The sequence below is a fragment of the Mauremys mutica genome, chromosome 5 (genome assembly GCF_020497125.1).
Source record: "Mauremys mutica isolate MM-2020 ecotype Southern chromosome 5, ASM2049712v1, whole genome shotgun sequence".
In the NCBI taxonomy this organism is placed as follows: Eukaryota; Metazoa; Chordata; order Testudines; family Geoemydidae; genus Mauremys; species Mauremys mutica.
In genome coordinates, this window is record NC_059076.1 from 123,900,944 (window position 1) to 123,922,095 (window position 21,152).

The following is a 21,152-nucleotide window of genomic DNA, read 5'->3' on the forward strand; positions in this document are numbered from 1 at the left end:
ATTTTACCAAGATGCATGCCTGATGTCAACTATTTTATTGTTAAATGACCTTGATTATTTCAGTTCCAGATTTTAAATGCGAGATACCAATTGTAAAGCTGAAAGAGTTATAATTAGGGCTGTCAAACAATTAAAAAAGTTAATTGTGATTTAATCGCAGTTTTAATCACACTGTTAAATAACAGAATACCATTTATTTAAATATTTTTGGATATTTTCAAATATATTGATTTCCAATTACAACAGAATACAAATGGTACAGTGCTCATTTTATATTTTTGTTACAAAAATTTGCACCCTAAAAAAGATAAAAGAAATGGAATTTTCAATTCACCTCATTCAAGTACTGTAGTATGATTTCTATTGTTAAAGTGCAATTTATAAATGTAGAATTTCAAAAACAAAAACAAACACATAATTGCACTCAAACAAAACAATATAAAACTTTAGAGCCTATAAGTCCACTCAGTCCTACTTGCTCAGCCAAAGGTTAAGACAAACAAGTTCATTTACATTTATGGGAGATAATGCTGCCGACTTTTTATTTACATCACCTGAAAGTGAGAACTGGTATTCGCATGGCATTGTGGTAACTGGTGTTGCAAGATATGCCCCTTCATGCTTTGACCACCATTCCAGAGGACATGCTTCCATGCTGATGGGTTCTGCTCGATAACAATCCAAAGCAGTGCCGGCTGATGCACCTTCATTTTCATCATCTGAGTCAGATGCCACCAGCACAAGGTTGATTTTCTTTTTTGGTAGTTTGGGTTCTGTAGTTTCTGCGTCGGAGTGTTGCTCTTTTAAGACTTCTAACAGCATGTTCCACATCTAGTCCCTCTCAGTTTTTGGAAGGCACTTCAGATTCTTAAACCTTGGGTCGAGTGCTGTAGCTATCTTAAGTCCTGGTTTACGCTACCGCTTAAGACAATGCAACGTATATTGCTCAGCAATGTGAAAAAGACACCCCCTTGAGTGATGCAACTCACAGTGACCTAAGCGCTGTCCACACTGGCATTATGTTGGTGGGAGACGCTCTCCCACTGACATAGCTTCTGCCTCTCACGGAGGTGCAGTAATTGTGCTGACAGGAGAGCACTCTACCATCAGCACAGCGTGTCTTCACCAAACGTGCTACAGCAGCAAAGCTGTATAGGTGAAGCTGTGCCGATGTAGCGCTGTCGTGTAGACCAGTGCTTCCCAAAGTCAGGCCGCCGCTTGTTCAGGGAAAGCCCCTGGCAGGCTGGGCTGGTTTGTTTACCTGCCACATCCGTAGGTTCGGCCAATCACGGCTCCCACTGGCCGCGGTTCGCTGCTCCAGACCAATGGGGGCTGCAGGAAGTGGCATGGGCCAAGGGACATGTAACAAAAAAAATATACATTTCTAAGTTGTACTTTCACAACAAAGATTGCATTTGGATGAAGTGAATTATTTTTTATCTTTTTATAGTGCAAATATTTATAATTAAAAATCATATAAAGTGAGCACCGTACACTTTGTATTCTGTGTTGTAATTGCAATCAATATACTTAAAAGGTAGAAAACATTTCAATCGGTATTCTATTGTTTAACAGTGTGATTAAAACTGCGATTAATTGCAATTATTTTCTTAAATTTGTTTTGAGTTAATTGCTTGTTAACTGAGTTAACTGTGATTGACAGCCCTAGTTACAATGCATAAAACCATTTTTATTTAGGCACATAACTGGTAGTTATACACACAGTGAGGCTATGTCTTTAATTAGCTAATAACCTATAGCAGTGGTATTCAATTACATTTTCTAGAAGGCCAGAAAGGCAATGTCCAAATCTTGGTGGGCCAAAAGGCAATCACTAGGACTTTGCTCTCTATTGGGCTGCAGCCGCCTTCACCTTCCAAGCGGGGGGCAGCTCCAGGGGTTCTTCACCCCCGCTTCTCCAAGGCTGGGCATTACAGGGAGGGAGGGAGCGGGGAGAAGCCATTCCTGCTCGCTGGAAGGGAGAAGGGAAGAGGGTGTGGAGCTGCAGGTCTCTTTCTGTTTCGTCTTCCTCTCCTGTGAGCAGGGATGGCTTCTCTGCACCTCCCTTCCTGTGAGAATAGAGGCTAAGATCCTGAGGGAAGGGGGATTGAGCTCAGCTGCTTGCGGAGCAGCTGTGATTGGCTGCTGCTTCCCAGGAGACATGAACAGAGAGCAGATACCCGGCAGTAGGCCAAACAGAAGCCCCTCACAAGTCAGAGCTGGCCTGCAGGCTGCCAGTTGAAGATCAATGATCCATATTTTTGGGGTGTCCTCAAAATCCAAGGGCCCAGGCTGCAGTGCTTAACATCCCTGTGTTAATCCAGCCCTGACTGTCACTAATGAACACTGCTAATGTGAGTACAGGCTTGGAAATCCACATTAAACCCCATTTGGATCTAGGGAGTAATGAAGGCCTGAACAATTCCGTACCCTTATGGTTTGGAATCCCCTATTCATAACTCCCGTCTGCACTTGGGAAATGTTTCAAGACTTTCCCAACCTTGTTAACAGATTCACCATAACTGCTGTTAGCAATGCTAAGAGCCATCATGTGGACAGGCCAAGAACTACAGGTTAGATAAGTTCTGAGGGGGCTAAGTGGCAGTGCTTATAACATCAGTGTCAGCTGGAGGCCTGTCTACATTATGGCTTTCAAAGGCATGAGCAACAGTGGGAAACTGTTTGAAAAAACACCCCTAATACAGACAGAGCCTGACAGACAATGATGTAAGAAATATAGTTAAAAAAAAAAAAAAAAGCCTCCCCACAGCAGACTGGATGCAAAATTGTGTTTTGCAAGCACTGTAATTACATTATAAAACTTTTAAATTAGTTACATTTAGGATAAAGAAAATAAACCTGAATATAGAAAATATATTTATGTATCAAGCCAGAAAATTTGTATTTCTAAGCAAAGACGATGATGTTTCAGGCAATAATATTGTGTTTTACAAGCCTTAATAATAATGCTGAGTGTTTAGATCTCACTTTGCATCTTCACAGAACTTTTCAAACATTACGTAAATGAAGCCTTACTGTATGCTTAGAAGGTATTATCATACCCATTTTACAGACAAGGCAAAAGACGGAGAGGTTAAGTGATTTGCCCACGGTCACAGAATAAGTATTGGAGCAAGGATTAGTACTCAAGGGTTCCTGGATCCCAGCCCTGCTCACATCTCTGATTGTCCTTACTGAAACAATTATGAATTGGGGGTGGGGTGAAGGAGTGACTTGCCTGTAAATTCTCGTCATACAAGAGCAATAGGTGATCCATTCAGACTCATTCTTCATGCTTTCCCTGGAGTGGCTGGAATTGACTAAGCTTTATCTGTATATTCTGGTCAGCTGTGAAGAGCATTGAGGTACCAACTTTTAAGAATGAAAGTTACATATAACAATTCAAGTGTGGGGCAATTTTTTTGTTAAGTCTTATAAAACGAATATTTTCAAAATAGAGAAAAGGAAAGCATGTTATATTAACAGCTTATTGAGTGCCCCATGTTAAATACATGGGGAGGAAAGGTCATTTTTATTAAAACATTCTAAGTGTAGGAAGTGACTTACATATATTTTTAATAGATTTTAGAAAACCCAGTATTTGCCCTCTTAACAGCACACCTATTGCGGGGAAGAGGGAAGAGAAGAAAATTGCATAGTATTTGGAATCTTGAATGTTACCTGGTCACATGACAAGACGCAGACATTCCATTTAACATTAATAGTTCATTACTGAGTAAATCATTCAAAACTTAAATTGCAAGTAGTTGTGATCCACATTGCCACCTTGTGTTATACCTTGGTACTGAAGAACTTAGATTTCACATTGAGATAGACAATCTTTATAATGGTGGGTTGGGTCTTGGTTAATCTTTTAGATTTCAGTGTAATGGTATTCTTTACTGTATTATATAGCACAAAGGACTGATGAGGACAAGAATCCTTTCATTTTTACATAACTGGGTAAAATTTAGCTCAGTCTGGCACAGACCAAAAGCTGTTCCCATTTGACTGCTGTTTGCGTCTAGTTTTAACTCTCCCATCAGTTATCCAAAATAATTGGCATTAATTAGTAGAATTGTTTGTAACTCTAATAGAGAAACCAGGTAATGGGTGTGCATGAGGAGTGTCTTCATTTCAATAAGCAGTCCCTCGAGGATAAGATGAGATATAATGGATAAGCAAGAGTGGAAAGTCTGTACTGTTTCTATCTGTGCAGCGTCTCATCTACAGACAAAGAGAAGATTCCAGTCTCTAGGGCTATCATTCCATAGCCACTTTCAGAAGCACTAAATTTACATAACAGTATCTTCAATCAAATCAGAACCTTGAGTTATTCCTTCAAGCTAGAAAAGGCATTGGTGATCTGTACTATTGTTATTTAACATTTGTATTGTGGTAGCATAGAAGCCATACCATATACCATATTTTCTACAGTGGTATTAAAGCTTTGTGTAGTTTCTCTCCTCACATATCTATTGAGAGAGAGGTATCAGAGTGCTTGTACAATCCATGGTATGAATTCCAGCATTCACAAGAGTACACCACACTTACAGCAGATAGCGTGCATACTGCTATTGGATGGGTTCAATACAAGCGTTCATAGACAAACACACTAAACCACACAGGGCTCTCATTGACAATCTTATCCAAGATGCATTTACATTTAGAAGAGTCTAGCTTACTCACCAGTCCCTTTCTGTTCCTCCACTCCCTGTCCCCAAGCAGAAAAAAGCAAGACACAAGCCTTCTGCCATACTAATGTATTCCATCTTTCAAAAAGAAAGACATGATTTTAATATTACTTAACAATATGTTAAAAAAGTAGCCAGTTAGGCTTCAGTGTTAATACAATTATACTCTCTATAACAGATTTGATAGTGTGAGTATTGTTCTTTTTTAAACGTTCTCATTCTGCAAGTATTCTTACACAAGCTGGCTACAAGTCAGGAAAAAATCAAAACACAAATAGCGTAACTTGTACACTCTTTAACAGTAGATTGTGAAAGAACTGAGGAAATGCTTGTCCCATGAGAGCCTCTTTTTCATGAGACCGTGTCAGGAGAGTTCTGGAGCAGATGAAAGCGCAACTGACTAGGTCCATTCCTTTGTCAGAAGTCAGAATGACAAAACATAGCTAGATGCAGAAGTGACAGGAGCCACTGCAGATGATGCAAACTAGTATTTTGGCCTCCACCCAAGCCTAGGAAGCAGGTTTAAAGTCTTTGAGGCCAAGGCAATCAGAAGGAGTTGGGGAAAAAAAAAATCTATTGTTCCAACTCCAACAGCATACAGCTACAATCAAGTAAGTCTCACTCACAGACTACAAGCACACAAGCTAACAAATTCAGGTAGAAAGTGGCAATTTCTCAGTCTGCAAGAACTATCAGGCCAAGGGGTTCAGTGCAGATCCACACAGCACTGGGGACAAGGCAAGGCAGCACTGGCTCAAGACCAGATAAGCTCTCAGCACAGCAGGACAGATAAGTGGAGTTGTCTTTCATTGATTCCTGCAGGGTTCCCTCCCCAAACTGTGTCATTTCAATGAGCAGCAAAGGTGGTTTTTTTCAAGCTAAAATTGGACCAGTTGATGGAAAGTCTCTGCCTTGTCTGTCTGGCGGAGTCCAAGCAGAATCTGTAAACAAAACAAGCAAGAGAGAAAGTGAAACTGTTACACTGCTTACCAACAAAGAGATACAAATATTAGTTTGCATTTAAATAGCATCTTTAATCCCAACGGACCATAAAACACTGTAAATCACACACAGAGGAAACACTTCACCCACCACTGAAATGTAACTACCACTGGTGTGGAATATACCAACCATTTCAACAGTCAGACTCATAGACTCAGACTTTAAGGTCAGAAGGGACCATTATGATAATCTAGTCTGACCTCCTGCACAATGCAGGCCACAGAATCCCACCCATCCACTTCTATAACAAACCCCTAGCCTATGTCTGAGTTATCGAAGTCCCCAAATTGCGGGTTGAAGACCTTAAGCTGCAGAGAATCCTCCAGAAAGTGACCCGTGCCCCATGCTGCAGAGGAAGCCGAAAAACCTCCAGTCCACCATAACACTAACATTTAAGAGACATAGTGAAGACTACTGCATTCAACAAAGAATAGGAAGTACTAAGGCAAACAAAATGTTATTATCCAAACTGGAATCTGGTTAGACACTGAGCCAACACTCCTATTTTTACAAACAAAAAACCCCACCCCAATCTAGAATAATTAATGAACTTAAGTTGTCAGTGCCTCTGCTTTACATATCATCTGTATTCAGGACACCATTACTCCTATACAGTGGTCCTCTCCTGACTGTAGTGAATCTGTACTTTTAAAAGCTATGTTTCAGACACAAATAAACTCCATGAGAAAGTATCCAGGAAGTGGCTGAAACTAGGACAAAGACAATAGTCCATTTAACTGGATAAAAGTAAAAAACAAAAAAATTATCTACGAAGTTTCATTGGACATACAGTTCATGAAAGAGACAATGTTTCAAGAACAACTCAATACAACAGGTAAGCATGTATTCCAACTATTGTTAATGTGTATCTGTGTCCTATATCAAGAGCAAGCTATATTCTCCATTGAGCGTGATTGTGCAATTCTTAGCATTTGTGGTAGTAATATGTGAGCATCAAGAGAACACTCACAAAAGTAGTATCTAGTTCCTCTTTGGTGTGCTAAATTGCTTTCACTAAAGGTACATCTACACAGCTATGGCTGTGATGTTGTAGTATCATAGTACAGAAGCTTCCTACATTGACGGATGAGGGTTTTCTGTTGATGTAGGTAATCCACCTCTCAGCGGTGGTAGGTAGGTCAACAGAAGTTCTTCTGTTGACTTGGTCAATCTACACTGGGTGTTAGGTCTACTTAACTACAGGGCTCAGGGTGTTAAATTTTTCATAGCCCCAAGTGATGTAGCTAGGTTGACTGAGTTTTAGGTGTAGATCAGGCCTGAGAATTAAAGTCCACAGAAGAGAGGGGACACAGTGAGAGAGGCAAGGCAAAAGTTACACTGCAAGGACTAAGCTTTTATTTAACCTGGAATAGAGGAGATTTAAAGGCAACTTGCTAGAGAAATTCCAAAATGGGGATAAAGTGACATTACATTAAAGAGGCAGTAAAAAGTACCAAGTACACAACTCCTAGTCAGCCTGTACAGTTCATTGCTGTAGTGTAGTTCATTGCTACAAATTGCTAAAGAGTACTGGCAAACTGTATAACAATATTTGTAACTGGATTTTCTATGAATTCTGACTGATTCAGGCAGTACTCTCCATTATATCTATAAAAGGAAATCTCAAACATAATTTTTTTTAAAATGATAGAAAATTAGTGAGCCCATTAAATGTGTCTTCTTGATGTAAGTGGATAACTTGACAGAGTTCAGAGGAAACAGTACAAAAAGTGTTCCGATACCATGGTGATCAACAGTTTAAAAAACTAAACAGACAGCACTGAACAGATAGCTAAGTGCATTGTGGGAAAGTTTAGTCTTCCTCCAAAGTAATAAGTAATGTCAGTGATGGAGGTAGAATAGCAGATGCCATAGATAAATGTCTGTTGCAGTATGGCAAATACATATTATTGGCTCTTGTCTGGTTCTGTTCTGTGCTAAGGCCACATGACTATAATTTCTACCCATAAAGCTATAGCTTTGACACTCATTACAGTAACTATGTTTTTATACAAAGTTAATTGTTTTCATTTCGATCACATATATTAAGCAACACAACAGGCGTACATGCAGAGTTGATAGCACTTTTATTTACCTTTTAAAATACTCCACTTCCCGTTCTGTCTCATCCATTTCCACACTGTCTAGGTCAATGTCTTTGGGCAGAAACACATCATCTGCAAAATGGAAAGATACACCAAATTAGTTTCAGCTGGCTGTTTTACTCTAGAAGAAAAAAATATTTGGACAGACTGAAGTGAGGTCTCTGAGGACTGCTTGGCCTTTGTATACTTCTTTTGGCTGAAGGCTAAAAAACCTAAACAACTTATTTCCAATAGTAAAGACAAAAAGGAATCAGCAGCAACTGTTCACATTGATTACAAAACATTCCACAGGACTGGCCCATGCAAGAGAGAGTTCAATTATAGAACAGACTGGGAAACTAAAGAGCTGATCAGCCAGCAAGGGTTACTCGGAGTGAAAAATATACAATAATTGGCTGCCCTGAACTTGTTAGCCTCATCACCCTCTGATGAATCTATACACCCGAGAGGCAGTTTTTGCAACAATCTAATTCACATTTGATTTAAAAATACTTTGAGAGATGGTTTTTTGCAGTACTGATAATACTGGCCCTGGGTCATAGTGTATGAAACCAGAATAATGATATAGCTATGATTGTGATCTTCTGTGCTTTTATCATGATTTACATCCATATTTAAACATTGTCTGACCTCAGAACCTATTTAGGATATATAAAGAATAGTACTGGCCTAGGACGAGATGCTTAAAAACCCCACAGTTCATTATGGCTTTGTCTAGACTAGTTTTTGGTCAGGCTGTAACTCAAGTTAACTAACAGGATTTGAATGCTAATCTAAACATAAGAACGGCCATATTAGGTCAGACCAATGATCCATCTAGCTCAGTATCCTATCTTCCGACAATGGCCAATACCAGATGCTTCAAAGGGAATGAACAGAACAGGGCAAATATCAAGTGATCCATCCCTGACTCCAATCCCAGCTTCTGGTAGTCAGAGGCTTAGGGACACCCAGAACATGTCTTTGATGGACCTATCCGCCATTAAACTCATTTAATTCCTTTTTTGAACCCAGTTATACTTTTGGCCTTCACATCATCCCCTGGCAATGAGTTCCACAGGTTGACTGTGTGTTCTGTGATAAAGTACCGGGTACTACTTTTTGTTTGTTTTGAAACCTACTGCCTATAATTTCATCAGGTGAACCCTGGTTCTTGTATTATGCAAAGCGGTAAATAACACTTTCTTATACACTTTCTCAACACCATTCATCATTTTATAGACCTCTATCATAGCCCCCTTTAGTTGTTTCTTTTCCAAGCTGAACAGTCCCAATCTTTTTAATCTCTCCTCATACTGAAGCTGTTATATACCCTTAATCATTTTTTCCTGCCCTTCCCTGTCTCTTTTCCATTTCTAATATATACATTTTTTGAGATGGGACAACCAGAACTGCACGAAGTATTCAAGGTGTCATCTTACCATGGATTTATACAGCAGTATTATGATATTTACTGTCTTATTATCTATCCCACTCCACAATCATTTGTTCCTGGTCATGGTTCAGTTTACACTGTGCTGAAGCATGATCTGGAATGACTGCTTGTGAAACATGTCGCACTAAAACTACATTAGTTAACTCCAGTTAATCGGCAATCGATTAACTTTGGAACAACATGACCAAGAACTACCAGTCTAAATGAAACCCACGAGTAATTGGAGATTCATAGGACTGAAACTGATGGCTGAGTCCAGAATAAGAGCAGATCAGGGTATCGCTTCTGAATAGTTGTAATAATATTAACGGATGCCACATTTGTTCTGCACTAGAGTCCAGGATCTTCTACGAGTAATTTCAGAATAAAATTATTGCTTTGTAAAATAGGGCCCGTGTCCGATCACTTTTTCTGAAAGTGATTTTACATTTAAAAAGGAAGAAGTACTTGAGCTAAGGAGAAAACAGCAGAAATAGATAATATGTTGCAGAGGCCACCCTCCCCTTCCTGTCTCTCCCCCACCCTCCACCCCAGGGTACAGATTAGAGCTGCACAAAATGTTTCAGATAAATACTTCATTCACCAAACACAACCCCCCTCCCCCCAAAAAAACAAAACAAAAAAACCCAACCTGCTGTTTTCGTCAACTGAAAACTATTTCCTGAATTTAGCCTAATTAGCTTCATGAATGTGCATGTGTGCCATTTAGCCCAGTGCTTAAGGCATATGGTTGGTATATGGAAACCCAGGTTTGAATCCACATTCTGGAGCAGAGACTTCAACTCAGATCTCCCAGCTCCCAGGGAAACATACTAACTAGAGCTATTCTAGAGTGAGTTCCCCACAATCTCTCCTGCTGAAGCTGTTTCTCTTTGTATAAATATTTAAAATATTCACTGGGCCTGAGAGAGAGAACGACTCTACAGCCTAATGATGAAGATACTCAACAGGGAGAAAGGATACATGGATTAAAATCGTTCCTCTGAATCAGCCAGAGAGAAGACTCTTGTTTTGTTAGAACAAAAACATGTTTCATTTCTTATACAACCATGCTATGGCACATGCTTTGTTAGAACATGACTTCGAGGGCATTCAAATAATTTGGTCCAGTCTACCCTGCCAGATGTAATTGTAACTTAACCATGGGTTGGAGACTACTGTTGACTATAACGTTGTTTCGACAGGAATTGAGCCCACACAATGGCTTTATGTTACAATTTAATTTTGCTTGTCTAAAAAGTCTCTCTCCATGTAATCTAAAGTAAATATGCTAAAAACTAACAGCAGCAACAGACTTTTAGGTCTTCTTGTTAGCACAGATCCTTGCGCTGCATCTTCCAAGACAATTGGCTGCCAAAAGGGCTGAGAAGAAAACTCTCTAATCCTCCTCCTAATCCCCCCGTTAAAACTCTGTCGCGATGCCTACAAAATCTTGGTATGCTATCATTGGAAGTTTTTAAGAAGAGGTTAGATAAAGACTTGCCAGGGATGTCCGAAGTATATTTGGTCCTGCCTCAGTGCAGGGGCCTGGACTACACGACCTCTCGAGGTCCCCTCCAACCCTACATTTTGATGATTCTATGATCAGCAGCAAGTGCTCTGTCATACTGAACAGTGAATCTGTAAACTGTATTTGGAATAACATGTGGTCAGCAAACAAGCCAAGCAAGAGTTCACTAATCATAATTTTCCACATCTCCTAATTCAGATCTTAAAATGGAGATGAGATGAAATTAGGAAGGGTGAAAAGATAATTCCAACTTAAAAGATGGGTTTTAAAATGCAGATAATTGGAAGAAGGATAGGCAAGCTTCATTGTCTTAGAAAATGATTATTAAAATAGTAGGACTGGATCAGTAGGAAAACTTGAGGGAAGAAGCTAGTGCTGCTTCCAGTGAGGGATCCCTTCTCATTTAACAAAGCATCATTTTATTGTAGGATAATGTAATAGTTCCTCATTATGATGAAACCATGCAGAATGAGAGTACTGGAGAGATGCTCTGTATTTACAGGGCTGTCTGGTTCACAGAAGGGTAAACTTCAAAGGCTAGAGATTTAGTTACCTGTTAAATTACATAAGACTCTTCTCTAGAGATACTACTGGCTTCGGCACTCTGGAGAATCCTGGGGTACCTAGGGGGTTTCATGGTTACTTACTCCAGTCTCTCCCTTTTTTTAGAGCAACTTTTGAAGCTGCTACAAAAATATGCAAAATTAAAGTCTCCCTGTTTTAAATCTACTACGAACAAGCCTGTGTTTGTATAAAAACTAACTGGAGAATTGCTTTCCTTATTTATTATTTGTATGATCACAGCACCTAGGAGCCCGAGTCCAGGACCAGGACCCGGACCCCACTGTGCTCAACTAGGCAGCAAGAAGATTTGAATCCATGACTCCTACCTGCCAGGAAAGAGCCTTTATCACTAGATAGTCACTCTGTCTTTGGCCCAATAAATACTTTGTGTACCTAAGTGGAATAGCTTCAAGAGGAGAGACTGAGAAAATCCCACCCCAGAATACCTTATAGATTAATGGTTAGGATGCTTACCTGGGAGGAGAAATATCTGAGCTGACGTTCCTGCTCCAGGATGGGGATTTAAAGCTGGGTGTCCCAGGAAAGTGCCCTAACCACTGGTCTAAAGGTTACAGACACACAACTTAGTCCAGTGTTTAGGGCATTTGTGTTGGACATGAACAAAGTTTGCTGACAAATTCCAAACATTCCTGGAATCGAACCAAATTTTTCCTGATTTTTCACTTGGCTGGCTGAAGCAAAAAATTCAACTATTCACCCAGCTCTATTATAGAGCCTTCCACACCTTCCAGTTCCTCAGCAGTAGTGATCATTAATTCCCATCAAATATATCTAGGAGGAGGAAGAGAGGTGGCATGGTCTATGATTCTCCTCTGCAAATTGAGAAGGATGGTATGCACAGAAGGGTGGGAAATAAAGGAGTTTGGGAAGTGAGGCCAATGTGAAGGGAAAGAAAAACCAAAACCCAATCCCCAACAAACTACAACTAGATGTGCAGGGAAGGGAAACAAAAGGGTGAAGGAATGGGAAGAATCAGAGAGATCTGAGGTAGTTTCATTCAATCCCAGCATAAGACGACTGAACACGAACCTGGGCTCCTCATCCAGCACTCATGATCACCATGCATTTGTTCTGTGCTCTGGTAATGAAACTTACAATAATTCAGTTTTGTGAAGTTCTGGAACATACCCCACACCACCCTCCAAGGATCTCAAGTTTTAATCTGTGAATACTAAAGAGAGCTGCAAGGATGAAATACATAAATGCTAAAATTAAGTGCCATTATGCCATAGATGCTTAGTTCAAGCACTGCTATCACATAGCTATTTGGTGATTTATGGAAAATTTGTTGGTATTCTCAGTTCAACTCCACGTATACAAATGTCCATATCACTAAATTAGTAGTCTCATCAAAGACTGAATAGACACAGATTCTGAACTATGCTAGCACGTGGAGGTGGTATTCTGGGTAGCAGGGCACTGTGGGGAAGCTTGCACTGCACCTGCTCACGATATGCCTGTTCTGAGGTTAGAAAGGGAAACTAAAGTAACCTGGTTACCTGTACGTTTTAAGTAGTGCTAAAAATCACTTTATGAAAAGAATTGTACATCTTTCCATCTTGTGAGAGAAATATAGTGACATGCTTTATAATTAATCATTTCTTAGTAAGGAAAAATGCATAAAATACATGTATGAAGCAATTCTTATCTGGTGTGTGTTATTTGGATGGCAAACTTTCACATTCAGTTATTTTACTTCACAGTATATTTACTCATTGTGAATGCATAGTGAAACTGTTTGTAGAGGAATAAAATGAAATACTGAACTTGCTTTATAATCACCTTTCCAGTACAGAGATGTTCTATGGAGAAAGATTGTTTTTAAGTGAAATCAATGTATGCATAACTAACTCTTCACTGTCTGCAGAATCCTGTGCTCTTTGATTTACCAAGTGATATGAGAGTGACTGGTTTTAGACTCTATATTCCTACTGATTCAATCCTCCTATCACAGTAGAGATTAATTTAAAAAACATGCTTTGAAAACTAGTTAAAGAGTTTCTCCAAAATGGGGTTTGTCATCAAAATATCCAGTAATTATATTTCAAGTCTGTCACTTCATATAGGTCTTATGAAAGAGATGGTACTTGTATCCTATTGTTTAGTTGACTCAAAGTGTATAGAAGGGATACAAAAAACACTAGTTGTAATAATCTCTTACATGTTTTTCCATACTTATTCCATACTGGTTAGCTATTTGCATCTCTATTAATACTGAACATCAGATTAAATATCAATGCTAAGAGCACAGAAAAATAGCATAATTAACTAAAATGTCATTATAGTGACTGACAACAGATGCAGGAGATCGGATTCTCCTCTCACACCTGTTTAACATCAGTGAGTTACTCCCAATTTACACTGACATGAGTGATTGGAGAGCTGTCCCAACATTTTGAAACTAATCTATATGAAAAATTATTAGTTATGCACTTACCTATGGAATTGTTGACTTTGTCTCCCTTCTTCTTCTTGTTTTTCTTGTTCTTGCCTTTTGGCTGAGGAGATTCTGCAAGTATCAGTTTATTGTTTTGTTGCTGCTCACTTGGAGAAGGGGACTCACTCACTACAGGTGTTTTCTCTTCCTTTACGTGATTCAGCTGCTTTTTGTTATTACTGCTTGTTTTTTTGTCCTCTTTTTTCGGCTCTGCAAGCAGTGGGAGCTCTGCTGCTTTCACTTTGGATTCGAGTTGGTTTCTGGTCTTACACTGAATCTCTGTTGCTTTGGGGGATTCAGCAGGCTTTTTCATTTGTTCAGCACAGGGTTTGTTTATTTGCTTTAGTTTTTGTTTACTATTACCTTCTTTATGATGATGCATTATATCAAAGAGAAAAGACAGGGGCTCATGCTGTTTCACATTCATCTCTTTCTGGAAAAGCAACTTTGAGTCTCTAGTGTTTGTGGGATCAGACAGTTCACAGACCATCTCAGGAATTGGCCTCTGTTCCACATGATTTACATGCCTAGACAGTGAACTAGATGAGGTTTCTACCTTTTCTGATTGCTCAAGTATGCCATTCTGAATGTCTTCTGGTGGGTTTGGGATTGATTCCTTCACTGCCTGGCAGTTTCGAGTAAGCATTTCCATCTTCTGACAGTCTTTACTTGTTCTGTCTTTTTTCTTTTTCTTTACAGCTTGTAACTGCTGAAGTTCTTGAAGTTGTTGCAGCTCCTGTTTTAGTCTTTCTTCCTCCTCCTCTTCCCGCCGTCTCTGCTCTTCAAGCAATTGATGATGCTCCCTCTCTTTGGCTTCTGCTTCAAGACGAGCCTTTTCTTCTAGCTACAAAAGCAGCAGTTTATTAAATAAATGATGACAAAGATTCTAAGAACTAGACATTTGGGAAAAGATCTTCATCTCAACAGCTAATTCCTAAACATTCCATGTTACAAGGATTTGTTAAGGAATTTTAGAAGTCACAGGGCTTGTCTACACTACCTGCCGGATTGGCAGGCAGCAATTGATCCAACGGGGGTTGATTTATCACGTAGTATAGATGCGATAAATCAACCGCTGAGTGCTCTCCTGTCGACTCCGGTACTCCACCAGAACGAGGAGCACAAGAGGAGTCGACGGGAGAGAATCAGCTGTAGACTTACCACAGTGAAGACACCACGGTAAGTAGATCTAAGTACGTCGACTTCAGCTACACTATTCACATAGCTGAAGCTGCGTATCTTAGATCGATCCCGCGCAGTAGTATAGACAAGCCCACGTATGGAACATGAATGTACCCCTCAAGAATAGTATTAGAATAGGCAAACAATTTAAAATGAACACATTTAGCAGCTACCTATATATATTGTCCATGAAGCTATAGCACATTTTCCATTTACAATAACTTGCATTGTGCTCAATATAAAGCAGGAAAAAAGCATTTTTCAGCTCATTTTTATAACACTAAAGAGACAATATTCAACTGAGCGCACAACTGTATATCCTTTATAATATCACAAGCAAGAATAGGTTGCTGGGGTGGATAAAGGCTGGGTGTTCATATATAGTACCAATAGGTGTAAATATGACACAAGAAACATGACAGTGTTATTCCTGACCACAAAGAGGCCCTTCTCCTGAAAATCTAGTGAATGCACCTAGATAAAGGTATTATGCATATTACTAAAGTGGATCACACCCTTTTTTCAGTATTGTTTTTATAATATTAAACGCATAGTATTCCACTGAACATTTAACAAATTGATATGAAAATATGCTCTTAATTGGAAAATTCCACAGTACTTTAAATTTTAACAACCATCAATAAAAATAATGTCATCCAGTAACACTATATGAGAATCACAGTCCTTTTTACTTGTAAATTATGAAGCAAATTAACACTAAAGTTGTAAAAAATAAAAAGATGGTCATTCATTATTAATTTTTAAAAACTGTTTACTTGATTACTAATTCAAAATGGGTCTTCTCAGTTATTACTGAAAATAATCAAGGTTTTATTGTGCAACATTTGCTTACCTCTCAATTAAATTACGAGCAGTAGCTTCTTGTACAGTGCCATTTGCTAGTTGACAGCCAGATCTCGCAAAAATTTTGTGAATTTTTGGAAGCGCTTATATGTGACCCATTCATTTTAAGAGATTAGAAAATTTGGGGGTTTTTTTGAGGGTTTTTTAAAAAAAAAAATCCTACAAAATCTTCTAATTCTTTTCTTCTGGAGTACACAGCACTGTATTTGCATAATTTGTGTTTTTAAAATGAATTAACGGACAATGTTAAAAACAAGCAGTTTAAAGAAAACTACTTCTTAACTTTGGGATGTATGAAAAAATAGTCTATTTTTCATTAGTATGGCCTATGTTAAAAACAACTTTGGCCCCCCTACTAAATACCCCAACCACAAATTTATAGGAAAATATAATAATCCAAATATGCAAAGTAAAGTATCACCTAAAATGTGGAATATTTAGTGATCTTATAAAATTTATTTTCCAGATTTCAAACACACACAGTAACTTAAGCCTTATTCTGAACTTGTATATCCTGAAGTTGGTGTGTGAAGATATCAACTCAAGAAGAGATCCAGATTTTCTGTTTATTAAGATAAGACAAAAATTTAAACCATTTTCCTGTACCACCTCACAACCAAATCTCACAATTTTTGAAGGACATAATTCCATATATTTCCTCTCTTTTTTTTTTTTTTGCCAACTGGCATTTAAAAGCTAGCTAAGTTAAGACTTCATACTGCAATTTCATGAGTTAGTTGGGGTTGGTCCTGCTTTGAGCAGGGGGGTTGGACTAGATGACCTCCTGAGGTCTCTTCCAACTCTAATCTTCTATGATTCTATGAATATTTACCCTTCAGCCAACCAGGGAGATCATGGCTCTTCACTCAACCTGTCTTTAATTCCACTTAGACCACCATAGAGGGTGCCAGAGCAGCTTCCAAATCCAGTAGAAGGTGTGCAAATTACTTACAAATCTTGAGTCTCCTCCACATCAGCAGACATACTGCTCCTATGCTACATGGTTGAAGGAACATTTTAATGGAGCTGACTGATAGTAAAGAACGCTAGATTTTTACATCCACCCATTATTAATGTGTCACATTAATGCACTCCAGGATGGTTACTCAAAGATCCTGAAATTTTTGACACTAAGAAATACCCCCTTTTGGAGATGTGCAGTTCTAATATGCAATTTATTTGCAATTAAAAAAAGAGCTATGATATACTGGTAAATCCTCAGAGTAAAAAAAACTCAGATAGCTTTCAAAACAGCACAATGACTATACCCACCAGACTAAACCAACTGTGTTATATACCTGTATGCTACAGGCTACACATCAATGGCAGTTTAAAATCAGTAATGCACATTCAATCAGTAGTCTGCCATTCAAAATGATGCCGATGGAAAGTTTCACACAAATACCTATATACACAATGCCTTTATAAATTCAAGTTAGATAATTTATGACAAATATGGGTCTGTTTCTTACCTTTCTTTGCTTATGTCTCGCTCGCTTGGCTGCCCGAGAGCTGCTTACTGGTTTGGTCTCAGAGCTATTTATGAATTGTAGCAAGTCTTCCACTTTTCGATGGTCAACTACACTCTCTCTTTCAGAAATCTGGTCTGGTTTCTTCGGCTGCTCCTCCTTCCTCTTTGTCAAACGTAAACGAAGTTTTTCCCTCATTTCTGCATAATTTCTACTGGTTGGTGCAGCGGGTGGCTAATGGCCATAAGAGAAAAAAAATACAGTAACCTGGCTTGAAAGTTTCACAGTACATCTTAGAATTTTGCAATATGAAGTTTCAGGTAGTGCATAAACAATACCGACTCCCAATGTCGGTTGTGTGCACATGTATGCCACAGACAACAGTATCACAACACATTTTTGGCTGTCTTATTAGCCAGACCTGTTTGTTTACTTTCATCTTGTAGTGGAAGAGGTGGGTGGGGAGGTAGAGGGATATCAAATGCCAGCAGAGGAGTTTCCAGTGATAGGTCAGGAATTAGTTATGGTTAGTTAGATTATTAAATGTAATTTGAAAAAGGAGTAAGGCTTTGCTGCCACTGTTTTCCATGTAAATATTTAGTGGTAGGGAAAAAAATAAGCCGCCACCACCACCACTTTCACGCAGTTGTTTGTTTGACTTTGGGCTAAAACTATAGCCCAATCCAGTGAGCTGGGTTGGTTGTCACTTTGAATTGTCTTTATTGCTATACAATGTAGGTAGTAATGGCTGATTTTGTTTTAATACCCATAAGCATAGTTTTTACCCCAAAATGGGAAAAGCGTCAGAGACTCCATGAAGTCCACTATGTACTTAATTATTATTACAGATTTTACATGGAAGATAATTAGCTACTATGGTAATGGATGGCTGTGTAAAACCTTAAAATAGATTGCCACACTAAAAGTATCTATTTCAATTTGTAAAAACTGCAATTAAACAGAACTTTTAAAATGTTCATGTTTGCTGCATATGCAAGGAGTATGCACATAAGTCTTCAGATTCCCATTGACTTAAACAGGCTTGAGTCAAACCCTCAGCACGGAAGAAAAGCAGACAAAAGGAAAGAGATCCCATAGCCAATTAATAATAATAAAGCTTTGTTATTACTACAAAATGCCTTTTAAGTTAGTCAAGTCAGTGTTTTAGTGCACTTTTCTTACAATTCTAAAAAATAATTCACTAATAAGTATATTTGTAATACTAAGAATTAAGAAACTTTTTTTTAAATTTAAAGAAGCGTTTTAAAGCTTTGCTTGTACTAGATGATGCCAGCTCACAAAAAAAAAAAAAATCAAAATCGTAGTTAAAACAAACCCTTTAAAGCTTCAGAATTGGTCAGAGAGTTATATAAATTAGAGATGCAGATTTCTAGTGCCAAGAAGGTACTTGATAGATTTTGTGGCAAGAATGTTTTGAAGTGCAGTGCTCTTTTGCTCAATGTCATCTCATTACTTATAGATATATACATACAAACAAGGCTAAATAACTTGATTTCATCTCAGAGACAATGTGACTGAAGTAATATCTTTTATTGGACCAACCTCTGCTGGTGAGAGAGAGAATCTTCTGAGCCATACACAGCTCTTCTTACACTTTACGATTACTCATACATGGCTACAAGATACCCATTTTAGCCATCATGAAACCAGCCTAAGCACCTATTGTTAATCTTTTCTTCAAGTTGACCTCCTCCTAAATCCTCATTTGTTGCGCTCTCTTGAATTACTTCTAGCTGAGCAATCATGTTAGGTATTTTTAGATGTACAAATTTACCAGTTTACATTTTATTTTCTACCCTTATATTGAACCTTTCTATTATTTCTCTGTTCTTAGTGTATCACAAAGGTGGCTAGAGTACAATCACTCTATTTCACAGATTTAATAGAGGTTAAATAATTTGCCTAAGTTCACACAGCTGGAAATTTACCTAAATTCACACAGTGCTGGAAATCTAGCTGTGAAATCGTTTTATTGTCACTAGCTTATTTTTAGTGCTTCTTAGAAAATGCATTCTAAAGCACTGTTTAGCTACAAAACTCCTATCTTTGCAGTAAACTGATTATAAGATACCAGATTAAAATTTACAGTTAAAAATGAAAAAAGGAATTTATGGTCATTTATTTTTACTATTACTAATATTACTGCCAATTAGATATTATTACAACAAGCAACAGATGACAGCACACTTGAAAACAGTTACTCTTATTAAAATCATTAAACAAAACTTACTCCTCCATGACCGAAGAACTCACAGTAGCAACAGTCACAGTATTTTCCTTCTTTCTGATTTGTGGATGTTGAGGTACTGGAGCTATGCTCTGAACAGCTGTCTTCATCTTGGCTCTCCTCTCCATCATACTGTTGATGATCATATGTATTACTGTTCTCACAGCGATGGCCCTCACAGTCAGGATCACTGTGTTAAAGAAAAGAGGGTTTATTACAATATAATAAAAAAGAAACATATTATATCTGTATATAGAGAGAGATATGTATGCGAATCAGAAGCAGCAGTTTTCAAACTGTGGGATGTGCATCACCCGAAAACCTATTCTAGCAGTCTGCAGAGCTGTATGTTCAAAACCAAGCAATAAGACTAGGGTGTTTTAAGGGGAGATGTCTCCATGAAATGCTCACGAAGTGGTCCATTGAATGAGTAAACTGGAGAATCACTGTTTAGAGAAATCCGTTCTGGTCTAAAAGGTATACTCTTATTCATAATCTGGAAAATAGTTATTTTCATTTCTTAAAGCAAAGTGATTCACAAACTGTGATCTATGGATTACTGGTGGTCAGCAGAGCTGGTTGGTCACACAGTATTTGCTCTCCTCGTCTCCCCCCTTGCTTCTACAGGTGTCCAAACTCTTTACTACTAACAAGAGTCTCAAGATCAGCTGAAAACAAGGAGCAGACAGTGATCCAACTAGTCCAGTATCAAGTGTCTCAGAAGAAGGGATAAAACTCTGCAGGAGGCAATTATAAGATAGTTTAGCCCAGAGAAAGTTGATTCACCAAGAAACACAGGTTGATTTATGTCCTTAAATATTTAAAATAACTTTCATGCTTATAACTCTGCATATGCATGTAATCCACGTAAGCGCCCAATCCTTTTTGATTTCTGCTAAGCTCGTCCTCAAAGATCACAAAAGTGAGTTCCGTAACTATACATAGTGTGAAAAAAGTACTTATAATTAATGTCTCATTATGAGAAACTGTAAAATGTAGTGCATGTTCTACATGTTCTATGTTCTTTATTTAACTCTTCTCAAGGTGAACAGTCCCAATCTTTTCACTATCTCTTCATACTGAATTCTTTTCCATGTCTCTCCCCATTCTCATCACCTGTCTCTGAACCCCCTCTATTTCAACTATATCCTTTTTAGATGGGATAACAGATCTGAACAAAGTTTTTCCGGTGAAGGTGTACAATGATTCACATAACGGAATGATATTTTCTGTCTTTTTCTCCATCCCATTTCCTACACAGCCTAATATTATTTGCATTACAGCAGCACCTAGTGGTGCTAACAGAAATTTAGGTTCTATTGCACTAGACTAGGTAACCTATGCTCAAAGAAACACTTCTTTTTATTACAAAGAATCATTTTTATACTTCAATAATTTCTCTAGTTCAAACAGCAGTATTACAAAGCTAGCCAGATGTTACAAAGCTAACTTTTTTTTAATATAAAGTAACTCAAGTGGATAGCTATAACTCTGCTTAGTTCTCAAGCTGCCCCATCATAACTACTGCTGTGGCCTCCCACCTCCTCCATAGCAACCATCACCACCGTACAACAAGTCAGAGTACTCAGAAGAATGACTCAACGGGTTTGCCTTTAGAACA

At 38.3% G+C, this 21,152-nt stretch overlaps 1 protein-coding gene across 1 annotated transcript in view; it reads right to left on the reverse strand.

Moving 5' to 3' along the window:
• Positions 1-4,713: 4,713 nt before the first annotated feature.
• The window catches only part of FAM193A (family with sequence similarity 193 member A), a 101,133-nt gene continuing 84,694 nt past the window's right edge, over positions 4,714-21,152 (reverse strand). The window contains exons 18-22 of the mRNA XM_045019531.1: positions 19,535-19,721; positions 17,287-17,517; positions 13,769-14,612; positions 7,792-7,873; positions 4,714-5,635 (exon numbers count right to left, since the gene is read on the reverse strand). Coding sequence (XP_044875466.1) covers positions 5,542-5,635; positions 7,792-7,873; positions 13,769-14,612; positions 17,287-17,517; positions 19,535-19,721 — 1,438 coding nt within the window. The 3' untranslated portion in view covers positions 4,714-5,541. The remainder of the gene's footprint in view (positions 5,636-7,791; positions 7,874-13,768; positions 14,613-17,286; positions 17,518-19,534; positions 19,722-21,152) is intronic.